The sequence below is a fragment of the Falco biarmicus genome, chromosome Z, assembly GCF_023638135.1.
Source record: "Falco biarmicus isolate bFalBia1 chromosome Z, bFalBia1.pri, whole genome shotgun sequence".
NCBI classification, from domain to species: Eukaryota; Metazoa; Chordata; class Aves; order Falconiformes; family Falconidae; genus Falco; species Falco biarmicus.
The window spans coordinates 49,092,029-49,115,527 of NC_079311.1; the positions used below are offsets into that span (position 1 = coordinate 49,092,029).

Below are 23,499 nucleotides of genomic sequence, written 5' to 3' on the forward strand. Positions count from 1 at the left end.
TTTATATGGTTCGAGTTTGTGGGCACATAAGTCGCCTCCTTAAAACATCAGTCTTTCTCAGCTCGCACTGTGTTTAACTGACAGCCAGGTGTATGGCGATACCAGATTTCCAGCTGCCCCTCCAGGACAAGTTTCTGCCTCATAAGTTTGGAGAGAAAGGCAGGTTTGTGTGTGTTACAGCAAAGTAATTCCACCACCTCTGGAACACAAGCCAGTGGAACTCCTTCCACATGTAACTGGCTCCTCATGCTGCAGCTGGGGCAAGCTGCAATCAAAGCCCACCCAGAACATAAGCACTGCTTGGGTTTCCTTCCTGGGTAAATCCTCTGTTATTGTAACAACATGGTTCTTGAGACAGCTTATCTCTGAGGCCTGGCTGCTCTACCTGACCTTCTGTCTTGCACTTGTAGGAAATTATCTCTAAGGTTCTTGCCTCTGTCAGATTCTGTCAAAGTAAGTCAGGAGTTCTGAAGTTCCCACAGAAATGTAGTGGCACGATGATATTTCCCTTGTTTCCATGGGAAACCTTGTCAATAATCTCCAAATAGACCTGGCTGAGTGACAGGATGATATATGAGCCAACCCACCAGCTGTTTTTGACATCTCGCCAACTACAGACATTAACTCTGAGTGAGTAACACTCTTGAATTACAGCTACACTTTCACACAACAGTTATTTCAAGCCTGATCACACTGGCTTATGGGAACCCACAAATGTCTCAAAAAAGGTCTTTTATGTGGAGCAAGAGGACTGTAGCAAAAGGGAAGCAGGAGGGGAGGGGCAGGTGCAAGGCTACTACACCACCATCATCTCCCTCCCTAAGTTAGGAGCACAGTCTTGGGTAAGGAATGCTGAAGATTCATACTATGTTCTCTCAGATGTACTCACTCTGACTCAGTTTCCTGCATTTGTGGGAACACAGGCCACTCATTTTTGGCCATTTCTTGCTACTTGTCCTTGTAGGTTCAGGGGCTGTAGTTTTCCAAGTATTTGCTCTACTTGCAAAAAGATCAGTTTTTTCAGAAAAGTAATCTCTATTTCATTAATTAGTGTTCTTCTATATAATGCGGTCTCCCTCCTTCTCTAAGAGTCAGAACTGCTGTTAACCTGCATGAAAGAGAAGTTCCTCTTACTGTACTTCAAGGCATTACACTGATAGCTGCATCCTTCTCCACAAACACAAAGTATGAAAAGGCAAACAATATTTATTTTGAATGCAATTTAATGTTGCAAAGTATTACACACTTTCCACAAACATTCAGTACACAATCTCCAATAGAGATAGGAAAAAACCCCCAACCCAACATCACTCCTTAGCTACTACTTACTGAGTTCTTAGTGACTGTGAATTGGGCAAGTGTTTGCCATCACTGAGAGTTAAACATCCTCTCTTAAACAACCTAAGGATTAACACTCAAGGAATGATGGATATCACCTACCAACACACAGAATCTACATTATGCTCAACATATTATTGCATCCCACTAACTAAACTAAAATACCAATTGAACTTAAAAGACTAGGAACCCACTCACTTTCTGCCAGCAAGGGAAAAAAGCATTCTGGGGCTTTAAAACCTGAGGGCACATATACATCACTTTATACTCCAACAAAATCTAGCTACTTGTGCACATGTCTATTCATCAGCATGATCAGGGCAATGTACAGACCCTCAGTGTGTCAATCATACTTCTTTGGATACTAATGTTATCATGAACTGGAGCTTAGCCCAAAGTGCAATCTGTAAAGCTCTGAATCTGGTAAAAACTGTGTATTTTTTTTTCTTTTGAAATAACTGTAGTTTGTGTCAGAATATGCAAGTTAATTTAACATAAAGTGCAGTAGCTACACCTAAAAGTGATGGGCTGCTGTTATGGTGGAACACTCTTGACCAGTTCTACACTGGAGCTTTGTATATCAGGTAGTGATCTTTGTTCACAGAATTTCACGCAAAGAGTATGAAGGCTAGAGGTTAGGAAAAATACAGGATCTGATTCTTGCCCTGTACCTGCATCCATTCACCTCTGCAATAGCTGAATGTACTACTGCCATTTTTTAATTTATAACATTACTTCTCTGTGAGCAATCAAACTCTGAAGAGTGTAAGAAAGCAGTTGACAGCAGGTTGATTAGAGCCCTTTGAGTCAGAGGTTGCTTTTAAACAAAATATTAAGTAGGAAGGCTCAGTCATTTTGAATAGTACATTATGTCTGCAGTTACTAATTCCCCAAGCAATGCTGATAATAACTTATTTACCATAAAATAATAATTCAGCAAGCAATATCAAAAATTCTTACTCAAAGTAGGGCCACATCAGGCATCAGCAACCTTAGCTGATATTCTTAATACCCAATAAGTGTTTGAAACTGAGCATTTCATAACTGGGGAGAGAGGAAGGAAAAGGAAAAAGCAGCTGTGTTTCAAGGAGTAACAAACATGACTGTATGAATTTTTACAAAGAAGTTTCATACAAAAATTATAGGACCGTGTGCCCAAAAAGCACATTCCTCTCAGACAAATCTACTAGCAAGTACTATAAATCTTCATTGTTCCACTGGACAGATGTTGCTGCTTTTATGATCTGTCAGTTAATCTGACAGTAGGCTACTTACCACCCACTTTGAAGTTCTCAAGATGACAGTTACATCTAGCACCAACAACTTTAAGTGTAACAGCATACACCTTATCTCTTGTTTTACAATGCCTGAGAGATAAATAACCCCAAAGTTCTTGTTAAAATCCACTGTCTTAAAGATGATACTGTATACAGTACATTTTCAAATTGATAAAAAAATAGTACAACATGAGACATCTTAGCAAAGCACAGAGGAAATGGTATTTCCTGGTCTAGTATTAAAAAAGGAAATATCACATATTAATAAAAGTGCACATCCAAAGCCTTAACACACTTAGTTCTGATATTAGGTGGAACGCAGACAGACCCTATTTTCTCCAAGACTGCGGGTATTAGAAGCTACAGTTGCTAATACATGACAAACATGCCTGTACTTTGCATCATTTTTTAAACAGACCTAGCATGAATTGCTTGCAAGAACCATAGCCATTTCTGAACCTCAGCCCCGAATTATAACCTTAAAACTAAATGGATCTAGACATCCCTTATCTTTACAAAACAGGCTGTAAACAAACACGAAATTTGAATCTACTATTCTTTTGTAAGAATGCAAGACTCATTGTCACATCTCATTGCTCACTGAAATTTAAGTCTTCAGCTTGGTTTTTAAGCAGTTGATTTACTTTTTTCCTAAGTACTAGAGGAGCACTGGACTATTGTTCATGTCACTTTGCAATGCACTGGTGAGAAGTTACCCCTCAAATCAGACGTACAGCTAGGTACCTACGAGTTTTTATAGTTTGATCCCACTATTAATCCACGCTGACCTGAGCTCTTACTGAAGTGAAATATTCACACTTATGTGTGAAATTCAACGCCAAATTCAAGACCAAACGTGCCTGCAGAGGTAGAGAAGGATTTCTGTGACCTTTCTGTAAAAGGGACATATGCAGCATACAAATGTCCACAGGTCACTGGGGGGGCAATACAGAAACATTAAAAACCCTTGAACTCCTATTTAGTTTTAGGGACTGAATCTTCTGTCAGCTATTCCTGCATTTACACTGCCTAACTGCACTGGTCCAGTTACCCAGCTGCAATCACTTTGCACTGGTCTCCTGCTGCACTTGGTAAGCAGCCACATACTGTGATCCAGCGTGATGCCCAGCGCGACTGCCTGTGCTACACGCCAGGCTGGGAGGAGCACGTGCTTCGAGCACACTCTTGTGGCCAATGAACCACATCAAAATCAGAGACGGGCACAGGATGCATGTAGGCATCTTGGACTGGCTTCTTTTGCATGAAAGGCCTTAAGCCAGAAGTTACAAAAGAAGCACCAGAATCAAGCACCAGTGGTGACCTACTGCAGGAACATAATTCCTTGACCCTGGTATTTGGAAAGAGCTTTTACCGAGAGAAATGCTACATTGAAAACAGTGCAAAACAGAGCCAACCAGAAAAGTTAGTGGTTAAGAGTTTCAAGATCCTCCACCTTGCTGCTTCTTCTGTCCTCTCCAGAAAGAGGAAAGAACATACTTGCCTTCTCTTTCTGTGACACCTGAAGTTCTACATGTCTTAGAAAGAAGATAAAATACAACCCTATCCATTTATCATTATTAAATACTGTCTGTGCAGGAATGCAAGTTGAAACTCCATCCTGTTCCATGGCCAACTTCATGTGATCTTCACAGGTGATTTCTTGTGTGCGCAGAGGAGGGTGACATAGGGAACACCAATGAACGCCCATCTTTCACTGGGCCAGAACTTTATGACAGGGCCCTGCTCAGGGATCTCAGAGGCAGCATCGAAGTAAGCAAAGCAGACACAGCCCAGGTATGCCGCAAGGCAAATCAAAATGTGCCTGAGAACAGACAGCCCCCACCAAAAAAAAAAGAAAAAGATCAGTAACATGACTTCAGTAAAGCAATCAAATATATCACCATGCTTTAAAATCAGCCTATCCTTCACCTTCTTCCAAGCCCCCCACTGGGCTGCTGTCTGCCCTTTGCATGCAGGCAAAGAACACAGAGAATAAGGAAAACTACAAAACTGTAGCTTATCCTTGGTCTAAACTGGTTGCAGCTTTTTGGCCTCTCTGCACCTGATTTGTGTAGAAATGCTGAGATAATGGCATCTTGAATAAGAGAGCACAATTTGCTGGGTGGTAAAAGAAAAAAGGCATCAAAAGCCCTTCCCTGCTCCCCCACTTCACCCTCAGCTGTAACAGTGGAAGTTTAAGCTTTCACAGTCTGCTTCAGTGGAGAAGCGCTGTGGGATTTTTAGTAACCAGTAGGGCAAGGAATTCTATTACAATTAATGAACTTAGTGTCTGAAGAATCTGGTCAGGCCAAAGAGACTCTTAAATCCGCCACCTTCAATAGTGTGAAGCTTGCTCTGGGCTTATAATCTTACCAGCAATTCTATCTAGCACTAACCAGAAACAGCCACCAGGCAGCACAGAAAGGTGATGTGGTGAAGATGTATTACATTTGAATCAAACTGTACAGTTTATGCACAACACTTACCACACACAGTGCAAATAGGGGAAGTTAAATGAAGACCAGATCTCACAAAATGCTTTGTCACTGATCCAGCAGAAAAGTGCTAGCATCCACCAAAGTCCTGAAAAAAGACCCAGTTTGTACACACGCAGGTTTTCACACCTGAGGAGAGAAACACAAAGAAGTTGTTATAAAATAAGACAAAATTTGCTTTGTTATGGGAGCCTGATGCTTTTTGCCTCTATGTGTTTTAGGGTAGAATTCATAGTGCCAGGCCTGCATCTTTAAAATGTCTCCACCATAAATATCCTTGACAGAGGAATTTTAGTTACTTGCAAGGCAGTAGAGAAGTAACAAAACAAACCTTTTAATCAGTAAGCTGTGTTTTGGGTATTGTCTTAAACACCAATGTGCAAATGAGGGCAAACATCAAAGCATTCCCATATCTAGGGAAGGATATCTAGGACAACTTATACATGCTGTCTGGTAACAACCAGCCACACAGCAAGTGCTCAGATTTGTTCATATCTGTCACTATATAAAAACTGGTTTAAAAAAGGAACTGGGTAAGGGTTTTTTTTAATTGGTTAGTTAACTCTTCCCCCCTACAGGTTAGTGTTGTACAATGTAACAGTTACAGAGAACTTCTAAGGTAGTAAAGCCTCTGCCCAGTGGGCCCCAAGAAGCATGCTTTAGTAGACAGCACAGGCATCTACATCTCAGACAGAATTCCTCCTCCTGACTAAGCTACAGTTCTCTTCCTCCACAAGAAACCTGACTTGTTCGTATAAAGGTACACCAGAGAGAAAGAAAGCACAGAACATCTGCTGTGCTCACACGTGGTGTGGTCCACAGCTAACCATCACTGAATACAACTGCAGATGCCAGGACACTGGCATAGCATTACCCATGTTGCAGGTCTACTCAAAAGCTCACAATTTTATTTCCCTATATGATGCTTTGTTCAGAAGAGTAAAATCAGGAAAAGGGAAGCACTGATATAATCTTCAGGTCCCAAAATGCTATTAAAGTCAGTAATTTGCTGTCTACCTACACTTGCTATTTTGGGTTTAGGCCTCTTGGTGCCAGTAGATACAGCTCTGCTGTTACTGGTATCTATAAACTAAAGCTAGACCAGGACTTGACCAGCCCTGTGTGGCCAAGGGAAGGCACGGCTCAGCTTCCCTGCCTTCTGCAAGAACAAAGCTATGATTAGGGATTTTCCTTGCTGCCTTTTTTTATTCTTGCTGTTGTTAACTCTGTGAAACTCCCAGGGATCCAAGAACCGTTCAGTGCTCTTGCACAACTCTTGCTTCAATGAACTGCTCTTCTCAGGTTACTGATATAACCTCCCAAAGCACTCCCAAACCTACTAATAAGGTGAGAGAATCACCTCTTTAAAGTGCCTTGTTTGAGCTACATCTCAAAAGTAAGCTGATTAGGCACATCTCTAGCCAGTATAACAAGGAATACTCAGCTTTCATCAGGTTTAAAAGCCCCTGTCTTCTCCCTCCACATCCTAGGAAGAGAACAAGTCAATGCCAAGTGCCCCACAATCCCTTCCTCTATCTCAAAGTCTACAAGAGGAGCTCCTCTAATCCACACACATCTTCTGTGCCTTACATCTACGCCAAAAAGTTGTTGGGAATGTCTCCATGCCCCTTCTTCTCCAGTAGACTTGACGCTGAATCACCAGTCTTCCACACAATTCCTGAGCTCATTCACTGCATCTGGAAAGTAAGCAATGCCTAGCAAACAGGTCCTTTAAAGGGACACTTCACCTTGTGACACTCAGAAGCAATTAAAAATGTGTGTCCTTGGAGGAGGGAGCTAGAATAGGCAAACATGTATTTTACTATGTGCACTGCAGTAGTATTTATGGTCCTGATCCTCTTTATAAAAGACAGCCCTTGACAACTAACACAAAAAAAGTTAAAACCATATACATGGTGCTCTGCCAGGAACACTTATATGAATACATCCCAGAAGCAGCAGTATACCTGGCTCTGGTGTACTGCAAGCTGAAGAATTAATAACAGTTTTCCCTGCAGGATATTTTTTCACTCAAATGCTATTTCAGTTGACATTTTAACAGGCATCTGGGATTAAGAAACTCCTAAAGTGGAGCAGAAGGCACCTTTATAGCTACTGGATTAATGACAGGAAAGCTACCAACTGCCTAATCATGGTGACAGGATTTTCTTCAGTGTCCTTTGCATAAGTTGGTTTTAGAATCTGGCATTTCTTTTTTAAGCCATCTATAAATAATGTTGCATTCAAAATCATCACACCTATCTTTATGATTCAAAAAAGTGCTTCAGCTACTGGCTAAACTATAATCTCCTCCACAATTAAAATACAATAAAAATAGTTGTTTTTCAAAACAAACACACCTACATGACTGCCACAAAAATTAATACTCCACATAACATACAAACCAAAATGGCTCTTAGGTCTGAATCCTCCAATCCATTTAGCAAATCACCAAGACATAGAGGAGACAGGGCTTGCTCAAGATAGTTTCAATCTTTAGTGATTTAAATACTTTTTAAAAGGCTTGTTTCTCTGAAATTGCATCTTTACATTTAAAAAAGCTACAAGGGTCATGAAGAAAAGAAAGGGTAAGATTTCTGAGTTACCTATCAAGCTGCAGCGTGCAGCTACACAAATTCTTCTTTACACTCTTCTATGAGACACCCCATTAAGAAATACATCCCATGTTTGGCCCAGTTTTATCAGTACAATTAATACTGGTGAATCCTCCTAATTCTGGAGGATTCATGCCTCTATCAAATGGCTAGACAGCATGGACACCTTCATAAAGAAGAAGGAAAATTGGTACTGGTCAAAAAACACTGTTGTATTAAGCATACCATGCTTGAGTCTCCTATTAATGCCAAGGCAGATTTACAGTCTTCAGTGAGATGCATAACTGTTTGGAAGAGCAAGATGCTAAACCATGTACCTAAGTAGATACATGCCTGGATCAACCTTGTACATTTGACAGGTAAAACTGGACTGCTGCATGGGTACTTGTGCACCATGACAGAGGAAAGAGGGTGTGTACTGAGAACATGGAGGCTTTCCTGGACTTGTCTAAAGGACCTAAACATGCAACTGCATCCTATTTAAGGTGAGAGGCTTGGCCTCAAACATCCAGCTCCTTTCATTAGTGGCCATGCCTACCAGTATCTGACTGGTTTGAATACCAAGGAGAGAGGACAATTAACTCGCATGGTTCAAAGACTTCAAGACTGCAAAGCAAAACTGAAAACTTACTTGAAGAAATTTTTCCAGTTCAAGATCAGCCATAGAAATGGTACACATTATAATGACAGGTTTGCTCATCACCACCATTAGGTACTGCAACTTATTTTAGAAACTTACAACTAGACGCTGCAGGATGTACTGCAAAAGACTACTCTAAGCAGTCAAGCACAGTAAGAGCACAGCTTGCTGATCTGTGTAATACTCCCAAGTTTTCTGTGGTCACCCACCACAGCATCTTCAGTTCCTGCAGTGACTGTGCTTTGGATGGGCTGAGCACATGCTTGCTGAGGAGGCAGGGGACTGCAAAGCTTCCTACCTACCACTGCTTTTACCACAATGAGAAGATGTAACGGAAATAACACCTGGACACTGGCAAGAGACATGGACACAACCCGTTTCTTTTATTTCTCAATAGACGCAGGCAATGGTCATTCAAAGTACCACTGAAACAGAACCTGTTAGCTGAGGGTCTGAAAGAGCTGTTTGTGCTGTTGTGTGCAGACCTGTGACATGCTCCTTACCCTACTCTCGTCTGAAAGAAACTGGACCCCACAAAGCTCACATTTCCATTTGCACCTTTTGCCTACACAACACACAGTGTTCTGGGTTTAACACAAACAGCAGTTACCTGAACACCAGAGTTTCTGCAAACACTGATGTGCCCTAGCCATTTTGCTGTCTGAGGGACTGAGCTGGTACACACTTCCAGCAACTTTATCTTCCAGTGTCACGGCACCCCCAACAAAACATACCAGTTTTTCTTCAAACCAGTGCAAGTTGCTAGATGTTGATTAACTGCTTAATTTGTTTTGACACAGGTATAACCTTTTATACCCTAAGGAGTATTTTAAATTTTTAACTAGCTTAAACTTTTAGTCAAGGGAATAACGGAGCTGTGAGCAACCTGCAACAATGAAGCAGGGCTCCCTCACAGCCCAGTTTCTAGTCTGTTCATACTTGATTCCCCTACAGGCATGAAGCTAGGGTAAACCCTCACTGCTCAAGGCTCAGATATCAGCTAAGCAAGAACATTCTAGTATCTATCTGCACATGGAGATAGTAACATGCCTGATGATGACTCACTAAATCATACTAACTCAATGGTGTTGCAATTTCAATGATTATTTGGCTTGGACCAGCAAACCAAAGGACCCTCATCCATTTTATCCCTGATACCATCCCCTAGGAGTTTTGTTTTGGGTTTGGGTTTTTTTTCATAATGAACACATGAAGTGATTTCTTTGAACAGAATGAGAATAAAGTTTTAAATTTCTCTGTCTTTCAAGGACAAGTATGCATTTAACTACTCTTTGCTCTTTTGATCATCTCCCACCCACAATACAGTCCACCCTACCAGCTCCACATTTCAGAACATAATGCTTTTTTTGTGACATCATCTCCTCATCAAGGACAAACAAGAGACAGAAAATTCTCGTTTCAAAACACAGTGGCTCTGATTCACCAGCATTCTGTACAAAATTGACGGCAGCCTAGAACAGGAGCAACAATGGCGTTTTGGTCTAACAGGCCACAAACTTCAGCACAGAACAGAAGAAACTACTCTGAAGGCTCTTCTCCTTACTTCCCCAAATACCTGTTTCACGGATGAATTTCTGCTGCAGACTGCCAGGACTCAGATGTGTAGCCCTCTACTGACTGTGGTAGTAGAGAATGGGAAAATCGCAGACATTTTAAATAATGCTTAGATTATTTTTTATCCTGCAAAAAGGGATGAGATTACTCATCTCCTCTAGGTTTACAAGAATATATCTCATTTAAATCTCCTAGATATCAGCATAGCTTAAAATAAAACCTTTAATTATTTGCCTTTTACACTTAAGAATTCATAAAAAAGTATCATAGGTATTACATCATCTCAAAGAACAATTAAGAGGGCTACATGTCACTTTATGTCTCTTTTTAATCACCTATCCAAAAGAAAGTTTACCTGTGTCCTTAATTCTCTCTGAAAAAACAGACAGGGAAACTCCACACATTTTAGTAAGATATGACCTTTCAGAAGGAGGTCTAGAAAGCAAAATCTGTACACCAATCCTAGATGTGACGCAATAGTATTCAAACTTATGTGACACAAACTATTCATCCTTTTAAGCTTCTCAGGAGCTCACGCCTGGAAAATGCCTATGTAGACAGCTCACATGAGATACCACCATTCTTCACTGACTGACCTTCTTGTCTGCAACTAACTTGTGTGCTGTTTCCCAAGTTTCTTTGACGACAGAAATAAACGCTGCTCAGCACAATGTCTAATGAGAAAAGACTCAAGAACACCTTTACAAAACATTGTTAGCAGAGGCTTCCACTGTATGGAGAAGCAGCAGCAGAACAGGGTAAGATAGCAGACAGGAGAATCCCTGCTCTCAGAGGAGCAGTCAGAATGCTGCCGTAGGACATTTGGTCCTATTCTTGTTCCTTTTGATGCACATATGCAATATGTGAGAGCCAATGTAAGTTGTAAAATCCTTCTCAGACACCAGAGAAAGTTTGTATGCTGGTACTTGTCTGGTCCTTTTTACAGCGGGTGAAGAGATTAAAAAAAAAAAAAAAGCATCTGGACAGCTTCTGGTATCACTATCGTGGTAGGACCCTTTAAAATATTAAGATCAGTCTCAGGTTCTTCTCTATTTGCATTCTGGTTTTAGCGTTTCTAAGGCTCTGGCCGATAGCTATCCTCTACAACCTAGTGATTAGCCTTACCTTTGTCAGTCTGACTCCATCATATTCTCCATGTCAGAAGACAAATTGGTGTAAGACTCACAGTACAACTTTCAGAGTTGGAACATCTTCCACACATGCTTGGGCCTCGCTCCACATTCCATCTAGTACCCAGACTGTGACCAGGCAACCACCTCACCCTTGCAAAGACTATACAGCAGAAACACTGTCAGTGGAGTGAAACCCTTGCCCTGATTCCACAACAAACACATTTGAGTTAACCAGGTTGCAGCAACAGACGTGTCGCAGGAAAACAGACAATATCTGATCCAGTGTAATGGCCTAGGGGAAAAAAAATCCTTGCCAAAAATGTCTGAACTGGCAGACATTTGTCTGGTATCAACTGAAGTTTATACCAGATCTGCACTTGCATGTGGGAGAAGAGTTTCTGATCTGCTACCACAATCACTGAACCTAGATCCAGCATCACACGGTAGCCTAAGGATCTCAGAAGGCGACGCTGCATTCAGGAGAAAGGTACTCACTCACCTCTTCAGTTCAGCAATGAGCAAAGCTGTGCAGGGAACACCCAGAGTCATTAGCGAGATGTTGTTGATGGCAGGCTTAATGAAGGCAAGGCAGGTAGTAACACCAGACAGGACACCCACAGCAGCTTTAAATCGGCTCCTGAATAGGGTTTTGGGGGGGAGAAAAACTGCTTTCAATTCAAAACTTTTAATTACTAAAACCAGAAATCTGAAAATGTTTTTAATAATGTAACAAAATTGAGGTTTCTCTGGATGTGTCCATGAGGTGCAATAACAATGTGCATAAAATGGATGTGGATCTTGCACAAATTTGCATGTGCATGCAGAATTAATCATATACACATGCCTTGGCTAGACTGTGGTCTTCTGAAGCAGCCACGTGTACGTATACTTATGTGTGCACACACATAATAACCACTGGTTTCAAAATCCAAAGGTACACTACAATCTTCCTCCTCCCACAGTAAATCAGGAACAAGACCACCTCTGCACACGGCTCTGTACTTCCTCAAAGCAGTGCTGCGTCATCATTCTTCATGCTTTTAACGTGGATTTTTAGGATATTTTGTTACAGTTAATGTCTAGCTTCTGGAGCCATGTTACAGTCTGTTTTATTTTCCTTTATCACGCCTAAGCCTTAAAGATACTGAAAACTACAAGGTAAGTAAAAGCATTTCTTTTAATAAAATTCAATAGTAGGTGAGAGATTCCCACACTTTTTAAAGACTACAATTTTGTATATTCTTAGCATAAATTAAATCACAATTGGGCTCTATACAGACAGCCTGACAACCTTCAAATTAAACATATGACAACTGGTTTTTAAACTTCAAGTCTGGACTTTAACAAACCCATTTCCAGTCTGTGGCAGGACTATGGCAGACAGAGGATGATCACACTGCCCTTCAACTACTGACCCATAGCTTTATAAAACTAGTTGCTGTCCAAGCATGGCTCTTCCATCCTTATTTCTGTGCTTGAAGTAAGGTCTCAGTATACCTGTGCAGCACCATTCCCTGGCCACAAGTATCATCACCTTACCTAGCTCATTCCATCTGCCATTTGCTTTGAAGTTTTCGTTGCACTGGAAGCAACAACTTAATTAAGTAGGAAGTTCCAATCAGATGGGAATGCTTTAATGACTGGAGACACCACAAATTGGTCATGGTAGATAATAACATTTGCAGCACTGAAAACCCAGAGCATGGTGAGGATGAAGAAAGTGAAGATCAAAGCAGTGAGCACAGGATAGATGTAATATTGGAGCATTAGCTAGGTAAAGAAAAAAAAATACATATATATAACCAAATCTGTTCTGGGTTAAGGTTTTTTGCCCAGTATACTTTCCTCTGCACACTTCAGAAAGGAATCAAGACCTTAACATTTAACTGCCTTGGCAGATTCTCAGGAATAAGTGTTCTAAGGCATTTAGGATAGGGGACATCCTTCAACTCATCTCAATATTTTTATGAATCAGTTATAACCTGGGAGATGATTATTTATAGTTTTAACACCAAGTTCAATCAAAACAGGATTTCACCCAGAAAGTGTTAGCATTCCTTTCAAGAAGGATACAGTTTAACCTCTTGGCCCATACTATCAATATCAGATGATAGTGATAGATTACATATAATGATCTCCTTAGGCTTCTGAGGAGACATTTACATTAACAGAAATTCTTCAAAGCTCTGAACTATTCTTCACTCAAACTAAATGTCTAAAAGCCATGTCATTGACCAAAACACCCCAGTAAAATCTGTTTGCTTCTTAAGTTGATGGTGTCCTGTAATAGCACTGTGCTGCAATATGCAGAAGTACTAAACTTACACCGACATGGCAAAGCCATTAGACTGTATACACTGTACACGGTAATTCAAGATACACTTTCCTCAGTGCAAGCTATTTTAAAGAATGGTTAATCTAGCACCAGCCTCCTCTCCCCTTCCCCCCACAGCAACTTCTCATCAGGCATATGTCAAGGAAAACAAACCACAAAAAAACCCAGACAGCAACAGTATAAGAAGGCAAGAGGTAGCAGCCTTAGCAATCTTCAGAGAGAAGCACATTGGTGCTGCAGTTCAAACCCCTCCATTACCTCAACTTATTTACTGCATGAAAGGGCAACATGTACAAAGATTATAGCACACTTTTTTTAGGGGGGGACAAACCACAACTGGATTCTTTAAACTGGCTACAACACACTTTTTTTAATCCTGCAACAAAAAAGAAAAAAATCCTTTTATACCAACAATAGGCCTCTAAACAAACACTCAGCCTTTCAATAATTAAACACCATCCTTAACCACTGCCTTAAATATTCAGGTGAAAATTCAGCTGACTTCCATAGGTCCACTTGTATGTACACTTTAGGATATACGAAAGGTTTCTCTTACTTTATTTTAGCCACAACTTAACATACGCTACTCAGGTAAAGGTCTCCCTAGAATCAACAAGAACAGCCACTTCCAGAGGCAAGTCACCTCATCCCAAAATCTTAAGTTACAGGGCATAAACCTCACCATTAGCAACTGCAGACCCAGGAATTCTCAACAAAATGGTCTGAGATACAAGCACAGGAAGAGAACGGAGTGAGAAAAGATAGCGGTGGCAGTGATAAGGTTGGATGATAATTCAGTGCCAGTATGTGCAAGTTTAGGTGTTAGCGTAAGAAATTTCAAGAAACATGAAAGTGTACATGTATGATTTTATGATTACCTGTCATTCCGAAAAACTCTGGGCAGGTATCTCCTAGGAAACCACATAGCGAGAGCACACATCAGGACCCAGAGAATGGCCAGCTCATCCAGCATCTGGCCCAGGAAACTGAGGGTGGCGTGAAAGTAAACAGATCCAATTCCTGGAAGAATCAATGAAAAGGCAATATGAATAGCTGCAGTACTGCATAGACTGAAACACATGCTCATGTTCAGAATGTCATTGTGAAAGATGGATATCATTTGCTCTAGAGAAGGTTAAAAATGCAAAACAAAACAGAAAACAGACACCAGCTTTCCTAAGAAGGCAATCCAAATCATCAGCAGCTCATCAATTATGAAGCAAACACACAAGCAGCAGCTAAAGATGCCAGTTCCTACCAGAAAAGTAGATTTACATTAAGAAACATCAGCTGTCAAAGTTAAATGCAAAGCCAATTAAGGAATAAAAGCCAAATGCTGCTTCCGAATTTTCTCAATAGGACAAGAATGGGTAAGACAAAGATGAAAAGCAGCATCTCATGACACAGGTTTACAGGTGGAAAGTATCACACCGTCCCACAGAGCTCTGATTATCCCACAGCCTCAAGGAATGAAGAAGCTTAAGAAATCTCACAGCTACAAAATAGCTAAGCCTTTGGGCCCTCCAGTGCAAAACCTGTTACCCTCTTCAGTTGTGCTGGGCACTTTGAGCTCTCGTTTAAGCAACAACAGAGGAAGAAGGGCCAGCACCACTGCAGAGAACACACAAATAAAAGAAGTTACACAAAGCAAGGATAGGAAGGGAACAGAACTAAGGACAAAGTTCCTACCAGCCTCAAATTGCAAAAGGCATTTTCCTTTCAGAAACTATGGCTGCTTTAGCTTCAAGCAAGTACAAGCAAACTCCTCCATAGATGTCAGGATTGCTTTGTTTTGCAAAACAATCAAGCACAAGCGGGAAAAACTGATTTCCTCTCTCATTCATGCATGAGCAGGCTAACAGAGACTAACCAACTTACCAACCACAACTAGCAGAGTCCATATTAAATATATTCCACTGTTGAAGCAGGTTGCGTATTGACGGAACAAGCACATACATATGGGTGGTAAAACAAAAAACAAGACGTTGCTTATCTAGAGGGGAAAAAAAAACAGTATCACAAGGACAAAAAATAAACAAACCTTAAATATTCACAGACTGCCTAAGACATCCATAAAAGCATTGTGTCATCCAGTGAAGCCCCAGCTCAACAAATTACAGCCCTCAGCTTTTGCCAAAGCTGAGCTGTTTTGCAAAGCATCAACCCGTTTTGCTTAACATCATTAAGCTAATAACAGCATAAAAACTTTAAGGAATGTAAAATGTGGCTAGTTGCATCTTTAAATTACCTTTCAAGTCTGTTCCCAAAGGCAACTTATTGAGAGTCTACAGGTAGTCAAGACTTGCAATTCAGGAAGCCTACGAGAGCAAGCAGCTGAGGAACAGAATGTCATGACAAGTGACCTGCCCCCTCAATGGCTGTCAAGCCTAGGATAGAAAAAGCACTAGAAGTACTGGCACTAGACAGGGCTAGTCAAGCTTTGTGGAAGCCAACTCACTGTGCAATAACTACTGCCTGGAAGGTCTGAAATACAAAGCTAAGCTAAAAGAGTTAGAACTGGTTTTGTGCAGGGTAAAGAAAGACTGAAGCTGTAAATTCTTTCACACTTCATTTTTGCTCTTGGTTCTCCATTACAGACAATTTATTCTTTTACGTACAACTTAATACGATTGAAAACTAGTTATAGGAAGGTAAAAAGGCTGATCATTCAGACGGTTGCTAGGTTTTTTTAATTTACTATGTAAGAGTTGAACAAAGACATATTTTCTCTTGCTTACCAACAATGTTAAGCATGATTCTCTACTTAAAGGCTGAAAACACTTCACTGGCAATTAGCAGGAGCTGTCACTGCAGCAATCACTTGGTTCTTCCTGAAAGCAGTGGCCAGTGCTGAAGGCCAGTCATGGCACTTTAACTGAGCAGCTATGGAAAGACTGCTGCTGCTTCACGACGGGACAGGGGACAGGATGAGTTCCCAGCCTCAGCTTCCTTGTGTTTCCCTGCCTAGCCCAAGCACAAGAGAAAATAATCCCCAGCAACATTCTCCTAAAGGAGACACAGAAAACAATTCTGGGAAAAGAGCGCTCCTTTGGGACAGATCCCCTCTTTGCAGAGATTTACAAACTTTTTACTGAAAATCTAGTGGAAAAAGGATTTCAGAATGACATATGAAGACAGCATTTGTTCGTTCAGCTGCCACTGTCCACCACTCAACACCATCTGAGAACAGAGGTTACAATGATTAAAATGGACACATCTAACATTTGCAAGGCTCATCAGGACATACTCCTCGGCTGGCATTCAAAATGACAATAACCACAAAAAGCAGTTTCTTGGCACCATCTACTTCACACCTGACACGTTCCCTCATGCTAAAGGTACATCCTCACAGACAAGCCGTGTTTCCTTCCAAAATCTTGGCTTTTAGATTTCATCAGAATACTTAGAAAGAGCCACCACACACACAGCTTACAGCTGCAAATACTATGCTAATCTCTGCCAACAGCACCCTGGTAACAGTACACAGCCTGGGGAAAGACTTGCTAATGCAGAGGGCAGCACCAACAGTCACACCAGGGACATGTGCCAGACAGCCACCTCCTGCTGCACTGCCCTTTCTGAACTGATGCAAGAGTTCAATTCTTCTGCCAATGACCAGCTCCTACCGGTGTGTTTTGTCAAGTAGGAAGCCATCTTCATAAACCAGATGTGAAAAACCTCTGGGGGCCCCAACTGATGAACAGTGCCATAGAACAAGCACCTCTTCAGCAGGAATAAAAGGACTCTTCTTACAGAAATCCTTCACCCTACCAAGGTGGCAAATTTTGCCTTCATCATTCACAACTTAAGATGGTGGAAGGTTAACAACCCGGGCACCTGACAATGTCAGAGCGCAGGACGCTGCACAACCTTTGGGAGGCAAGGTAAAGACCAGAGAGTTATTTATAAAGTAATACCCCATTTTAGCAGATTTTATGGGCCAAATCAGTTTGCTTAATCCACGTAAAACAGACCACACATTTAAATTAACAGGGTCACTCAAGCATCTTCCATTCATAAAAAGAACACTTGCTCTACACAGTAGAGATTGTTAGCAACACTGGGAATACAGCCATGGACCAGGATCCCAGTGCATGATGTGCTGATGCAAGCGCAGAGCAAGAGGGCTCCACTCGCCCCAGAACAGGTAGGAAGCATACACAGTGACTGGCAGCCCAGATGACAGAACACAAACAAGTCCTCTGGGGACCTGGGAGTGCTCTAAGCATTTCAGGCTTTTAAGCACAGTTAGGCCAAAGCCACGTGTCAAGAGTTAAAAATAGAGGGTTATAAACAAAGTGGCTGGAAGAAAACCTTTCCACCTCTACAGCTACAATGGATCAATGAAGAAAATCAGGCAATCACAGTCGACAAAAATCTGACTAGAAAGTCCTTATTCTACCTGGGAACAAGATGACAAAGAAAACACACCTATTTGCCAGATCTGTAGCAATGCAAGTTTATACTAGTGATTAGACAACAAAGGAGTGGTTCTGCCCTACCGAAGCACTCTTCTTGGCACTGAAGCCCCCTGTTCATGCTCATGTCCTGCCTGCAAATGCAAGAAAGCCCTTGCAGCCTGGACCTTGGCTATGACTTGTTACTCTTTGCAATGGCCACCAGGAGGACTTCCTAACATTGCAGAAGCTGAAATTCTTTTTTAAGTTTACAAAAAATGTGATAATCATATATCTCTTTTATGCAATAGTTTAGTCCTGTTTCTCATGTTCTACAAACAGTATTTTCCACAAGTTATATTCAAATCAAGACTGTAGAACATTTTCTGAAACATGTTGCTTAAGTTCTCTTAGTTCCAAGTTCGGTGTCAACAAGATCAATATTAGAAGTGCCCAGCTGGTTTCCACTCTGGTATCAGCCTGGCTCCCTGAGAGGACCCCACCCTTAGACAGACTGCAGCTACCAACACCACCCTCTCCAAGCGAGGCACCTATCCATTTGGCTCTGGCTTCAGAAAGTATGTTGCATATGCAATTTCTTTATGTAATACACAGCTGGCCTGCATGGTTTGATGATATACAAATCAAATCCTTATGATTAGTGCAAAAATTAGTAACAGGAGTACAGAAAATTTCCTTTTTTACCTGCAAAATTACATACAATTAAAAGTTACAATCTGGAAAAAAGGTAAACAGCCCAAGAATAACAGTCCATCCTCTGGCTTCATACAACTCTGGACATTTAGTTTCAATTTCCAACTACTTAATTGTATGAAAGGATTATAGGGCAAAGGCCACCTAAGGAATGTGAAGGGCTTCCTCTTAACTTCACTCACATCTGCCATAGTCCTCACTCAGGATATTTCCCACAGGCCTACCAAATCTCTAGTATTCTTTACCTGGTACATTTCCCAGACAGCAGACATAGCATTCTACAACCACAGGAACACTAATTCTTTGTGAGGAGAAAGCAGAAATGAACTAAGTAGCTCTTGGTGAGTTCAGAGGGTTTGTACAATCTATATCCTGATCCATAAGCATGCCACTCGAGTACACTAGAGGACTTTTGTAGTGAAAAAGATGATGTAGAAAGAGTATGAGCATTCTCACACACTCTTAAGACTACTTGATAGCTTTTTAAAACTCTTTTCTACATGCCACTAGGGAACAAAATAAAAGTAATAAAAACATTGGCAATTCCCCCTTGAAATGGAAATTTCGCAAGAAATATGTATTACATGCACAACAAAATGCAACATGTGGAACTGCAAAGTACTGACTTTGCTAGCAACAGGAAAAAAAGTTACTGTTTTCAGGTGTTTAAAACATGAACAGCAGCTTTTCTTGTAAATACCTCTGCACAGGGTAGTGTTTTTAACCATGTGGAGGCATTTGTTTATGTTCTGGAGTAGAGTTACACTGCATCAGGACACATTATTCATTTCAGGGGGAACAAAAACCCCCAAAACCAAAGGAAAAGCTAGTTTTCCTGTAACTCTTCTTTCAATTTGAGTTACAAAGTGTTTTGTGGCCTCTTTATTGAAGAAGTGTAAGAACTGAACACAAAATCACATTAGTCTAGTTCACACGTTTTCAAAAATTAGTCTGATCAATTTGTACAAAACCGATGAACAGATACTCTCCTACTGATTTAATCCTGTTGAGCACTTTAGTTTGCTTTTTAACTAATCAAGTTAAATTTAGGCATAACAGATGAAGATTTGAGTCCAGGCAGAATAAATAAATGGTATTTTTTAAAAAAAGTTCCAGGTAAGCTGTTCCAGCTTTGTGCTTACATGGCTATTGCGTGAGACATCAACTACAATGCTGTTTCCAGCCATGACAGTTTAAAACATGGATTAGCAAAGTCTTAATCTACAGCACAAAGACGCAGATGCCAGATTCAGGTATGCTGAAGAGTCCTTGCTGAAACTTCAAGAGGGTTTGAGTCATAGTAAAAATTGAACCACCTTAGCAGGAATAAAATTTAGACTCCACTTAAGGTGCCTCTTAAAAGAAGGGCCAAACCTTCTCAGGTGTCCTGTGAGCATCTGGCTTTTTGGGGGACACAGTTGCACAACCCCATCAATCCATTGCAAGTCACTGTCTTAATTTTCAGAAGTTGCTAACACAGAAGTCAAATCCTTACAATGACTTGTTACTACTGAAGAGAGGCTAAACATGGTTATCCTCAACGCAGTCTCTTTTTTCCTCTCCTTTCGGTGTACAGGTCACTGATTTGTACACAGCTGCCGCGACATAGTGGGTTTCAGGGCAAACTTTTTGCTGTGTCTCTTTGTTAACCTGCCTCGAACCCTAGTTATTCACCTGGACATACCTGCACCTCCTAGCATTTTGCAAGCTTCTATACCGCTGCTAATCAGTAAATCCAGAAGGATACCCATCCCCCTGCATAGCTGACTCCAAAACACACTTGCTGTCTTCAAGAAACTTGTTTATCCTGACCTTTTCCTCCCTTTGTTTTTGGTTCATGCACAGCAACATCAGACACAAAGAAAGCAGACAGTTTCCCCACACACCCTGAAAGTTCTCCAATGGCACAGACCAGCCACCACCCAGATGACTTTGGCAGCAAAACTACAAGAAAAAACAACAGGTTAGCAATGTACAGCATGTGCCTTGGAATTATTTGCTCTGTCATGTGCAGCACCCACCATGATACACTCCAGTGAGTGAAGCCAGACACCTACTTCTTTCTTCCACTGGTTGTTAACCATCAGAGAAACATAGCTTGAAAGGGAAAGAGCTCAGGCAAGCATGGAATTTGGGAAAAAAACCTGAAAGACCATTTTAATGTACATAAGAGGCAAAGCAGAACGCCCAGCTCCTCATTTGTGCACACATCACCTGCTACAAAACAGAAAACAGATGGGGCATTTCCGAGGTTCGCTCCTGGACATGTGTTTTTCATGGAAAGGCAAACTACCAGAAAGCCTGATTCGCTGTCTCACTCTCGTGGATCTACTTGTCATTGCAATTCTTTACATCAATAGGACGTAACAGGCATTGCTACCCTTCCAAGATGCATGGTACAGGGCAGTTTGGCTCTGTTGCTGGGGCTGTGTCTCTACAAGTTGTCCCCAGCAGCTGAGCCGTATTGGGATGGCGCCAGAGGACTCCGGGGTGAACCACAGCTTACTAGAAGGAAGGAATAATTGCATTAGTGCTCTTCCCTCTCCTGCCTTTCTTCAACTACTTTCTCGGACAGACCGCTCTTCTCCTAAAAGTATATCGCTGACTTAAACCTGCAACCTCAAGACAAACCCTCTTGAAAGCTTTGCCTTCTTGGTACCAAACGTACCTGGATGAAACCCAATTTTGCCTCCAAACGCCGAAGTGTGTTTTTGTATTGATGCACCACCACCCTGCACGCCGTCAGGCGGCTGGAACCGTGCACACGGCAGCGGGCGCAGGCAGCCCGGCACCTGGAGCTTTGCCCTCGGCCGTCGCAAGGCTCGGCGCGGCGGGGGGGCCCCGCTGCACACCGTGCACCAACAGCTTGCCACGACCCTCTCTAAACCTGCCCCCTTCATACCTGCAAAATCAAACCGCTCACGTTGCTTTAATTGTACACGTACCAGGGTCGGGAGCAGGAACAAGTAGGCAGCGACAGAAGGGCGTTCGACAGGCCCATGAACACCCCCCGTACGAGACGGCCCCAAGGGCACCAGCGGCAGCCCCCGCCCACCCGCCGCTCCGCGACCGCGGCAGCCGCCGAGCACGGCTGGTACCCCCGCACGGCGAGCGCCCCGCCGAGCCACGCACCGTGTTGTAGAACTCGGCGATGGCGGGCACGATGGTGTAGTTATCCTCGCACCAGTCCACCTCCGAGCTGCCAGCCCGCAGCGGGTCCCACCACAGCAGCGCGCCCATGGCGCCCGCCCGGCCGCCGCTCCGGCCCCTGCGCAGCGCTGCGAGTCCCTCCGCCCCGTCCTTCCTTCCACCACCACCCCCCCCCCCCCCGCCGCGCCTCGGGCCTGCGGGAGGGGCGGTGCGGCCTGCTCGCTCCTGGGGCAGCCCCTGGCCTGGCTGAGCCGCCCGGCGATCGGAGCAGCAAGGGTGTCCGCGGGGGCCGGCGGGACCCCGCAAGCCGGGCGGGCTGAAGCGCTTCTTCCCTGTTCCCCCGGCGGCTTTGAGGAGTCGCCTTCCTCACGCAGGTGGCCAGCTGGCCCGCCTCCCTCCCTCCTTCTTTGTACGCCTTAAAAAAATAGTTGATCAAACAGTTTGATGGAAACAGGTGGCAGCTTCTCGCATTCTCCCGTATGGCAGGCGACACGGGAGGGGGAGCGCCGCCATCACCGGCACTGCGCCTGTGCGCCGGGGATGTTTTTATGCAGGCTGGGAGCAGATGGGCCGGCGAAGGCGGCAGCTGGGTGCTCGTGTGGCGCTCTGTGACATGCGGGAGACTAATGCTGCATTTTCTCTTTGCCAAGTACCAGGGCCCTCCTCCCCGGAGAACGGGCGCTCTTCGGTGCCCCGCGCCCTGCACCGGCCGGCCCAGCGCCTGGCACAGGCAGCCGGCCCCGCCGGGGGTGCGCGCCCCGCCCCGCCGCCCCCCGGCAAGCACACCCCCGGGGAGCCGCTCAGGCTGCGGGAACACCGGGTCTTCCCCGCAAATCCAGGGCGGACACGACACGCGTTGATGGCGTTTCCCATTCCAACTGTTGATACTTTCAGTTCTGGAGCAGATCCATGTCGTGGTTTAACGCCAGCCGGCAACTGAGTACCGCGCAGGGTAGAACTGGAGGGTTGAGAGTAATTTAATAACAGAAATACAATGGTGATGATGATGATGATGATGATGATAAGCATTAGGGAGAAGGGAAGAAGAACGAAATCCAAAGGGAAAGGAAGAAAGAAGGTGATGCACAACACAACCGCTCACCACCCGTGGACCGATGCCCAGCCAGTCCTGCAGCAGCAACTGACAGGCTCCAGCAACACCCCCACCACCCCCGTCACCCCCACTTTATATACTGAGCATGACACCCGTGGTGTCGAATATCCCTTTGGCCAGTTGGGGCCAGCTGTCCTGGCTGTGCCCCCTCCCCATTCCCCGTGCCCCTCCAGCCCTCCAGCTGGCAGGGCCTGAGAAACTGCAAAGTCCTTGACTTGGTACAAACATCACCCAGCAACAACTAGAAACATCCGTGTGCCATCAAAATGGTTCTCACACCAAATCCAAAACACAGCACAGCACCAGCTACTGAGAAGAAAATTTAACTCCATCCCAGCTGAAACCAGGAGAATCCACCAGCCCAGCCAGCCTCTGACTGGACTGCCCGTCCCTAAACCCGGGGCACTTCCTCACTGCGAGGGAAACCGGCAGGAACAGGAACATTTTTTCCTGCCAGAGGCCGCGCCCCGGCCTGCTCCTCAGCGCGGCCGCCTGAGGTAAAGCCCGGCCAGAGGGGCTTGTACGAGCACGGCAGGTGCCCGGAGCTTATCGCGGCCGCCAGCCCTGGCAGCAGGTGCTGCGCTGCCTGGGAGCGCGCCCCTTGCACTGCACAGCGGGTGACACGGACACCTCACCACCAGCCCGCCCGGCCGCAGCGACCCGCCGCCAAGCGGCAGCGCCGGCCCCGCCCCGCCCCGCCCCGCCCCGCCGCTGGC

At 43.6% G+C, this 23,499-nt stretch overlaps 1 protein-coding gene across 6 annotated transcripts; it reads right to left on the reverse strand.

Moving 5' to 3' along the window:
- Positions 1 to 1,205: 1,205 nt before the first annotated feature.
- On the reverse strand, positions 1,206 to 22,375 carry ACER2 (alkaline ceramidase 2). Of its 6 annotated transcripts, XM_056325122.1 has the most exons (7): positions 21,652 to 21,771; positions 20,900 to 21,024; positions 15,287 to 15,401; positions 14,287 to 14,428; positions 11,573 to 11,710; positions 5,102 to 5,239; positions 1,206 to 4,437 (listed from the first exon to the last, which is right to left on the reverse strand). In XM_056325122.1, the coding sequence occupies exons 2-7, from the start codon at positions 20,912 to 20,914 to the stop codon at positions 4,251 to 4,253; spliced, it is 735 nt and encodes a 244-aa protein (XP_056181097.1). In that variant the 5' UTR covers positions 20,915 to 21,024; positions 21,652 to 21,771; the 3' UTR covers positions 1,206 to 4,250. The 6 variants fall into 6 exon arrangements, with proteins under 6 accessions (XP_056181097.1, XP_056181095.1, XP_056181100.1 ...); XM_056325120.1 differs by lacking the exon at positions 20,900 to 21,024 and having other exon boundaries at positions 21,652 to 22,375; XM_056325125.1 differs by lacking the exons at positions 20,900 to 21,024; positions 21,652 to 21,771 and adding an exon at positions 21,465 to 21,536.
- Between the last annotated feature and the right edge of the window lie 1,124 nt (positions 22,376 to 23,499).

Bases quoted from the DNA above. Each gene is read 5' to 3' on its own strand.
- ACER2 (XM_056325120.1), bottom strand. From the start codon at position 21,759: ATGGGCGCGCTGCTGTGGTGGGACCCGCTGCGGGCTGGCAGCTCGGAG. The intron at 11,711-14,286 runs GTAATCATAAAA...AACCCTATTCAG, and splicing joins AGAGTTTTTCGGAATGACAG to GAGCCGATTTAAAGCTGCTG. The intron at 5,240-11,572 runs GTGAGTGAGTAC...TTCTCTCCTCAG, and splicing joins CTCATTGCTGAACTGAAGAG to GTGTGAAAACCTGCGTGTGT.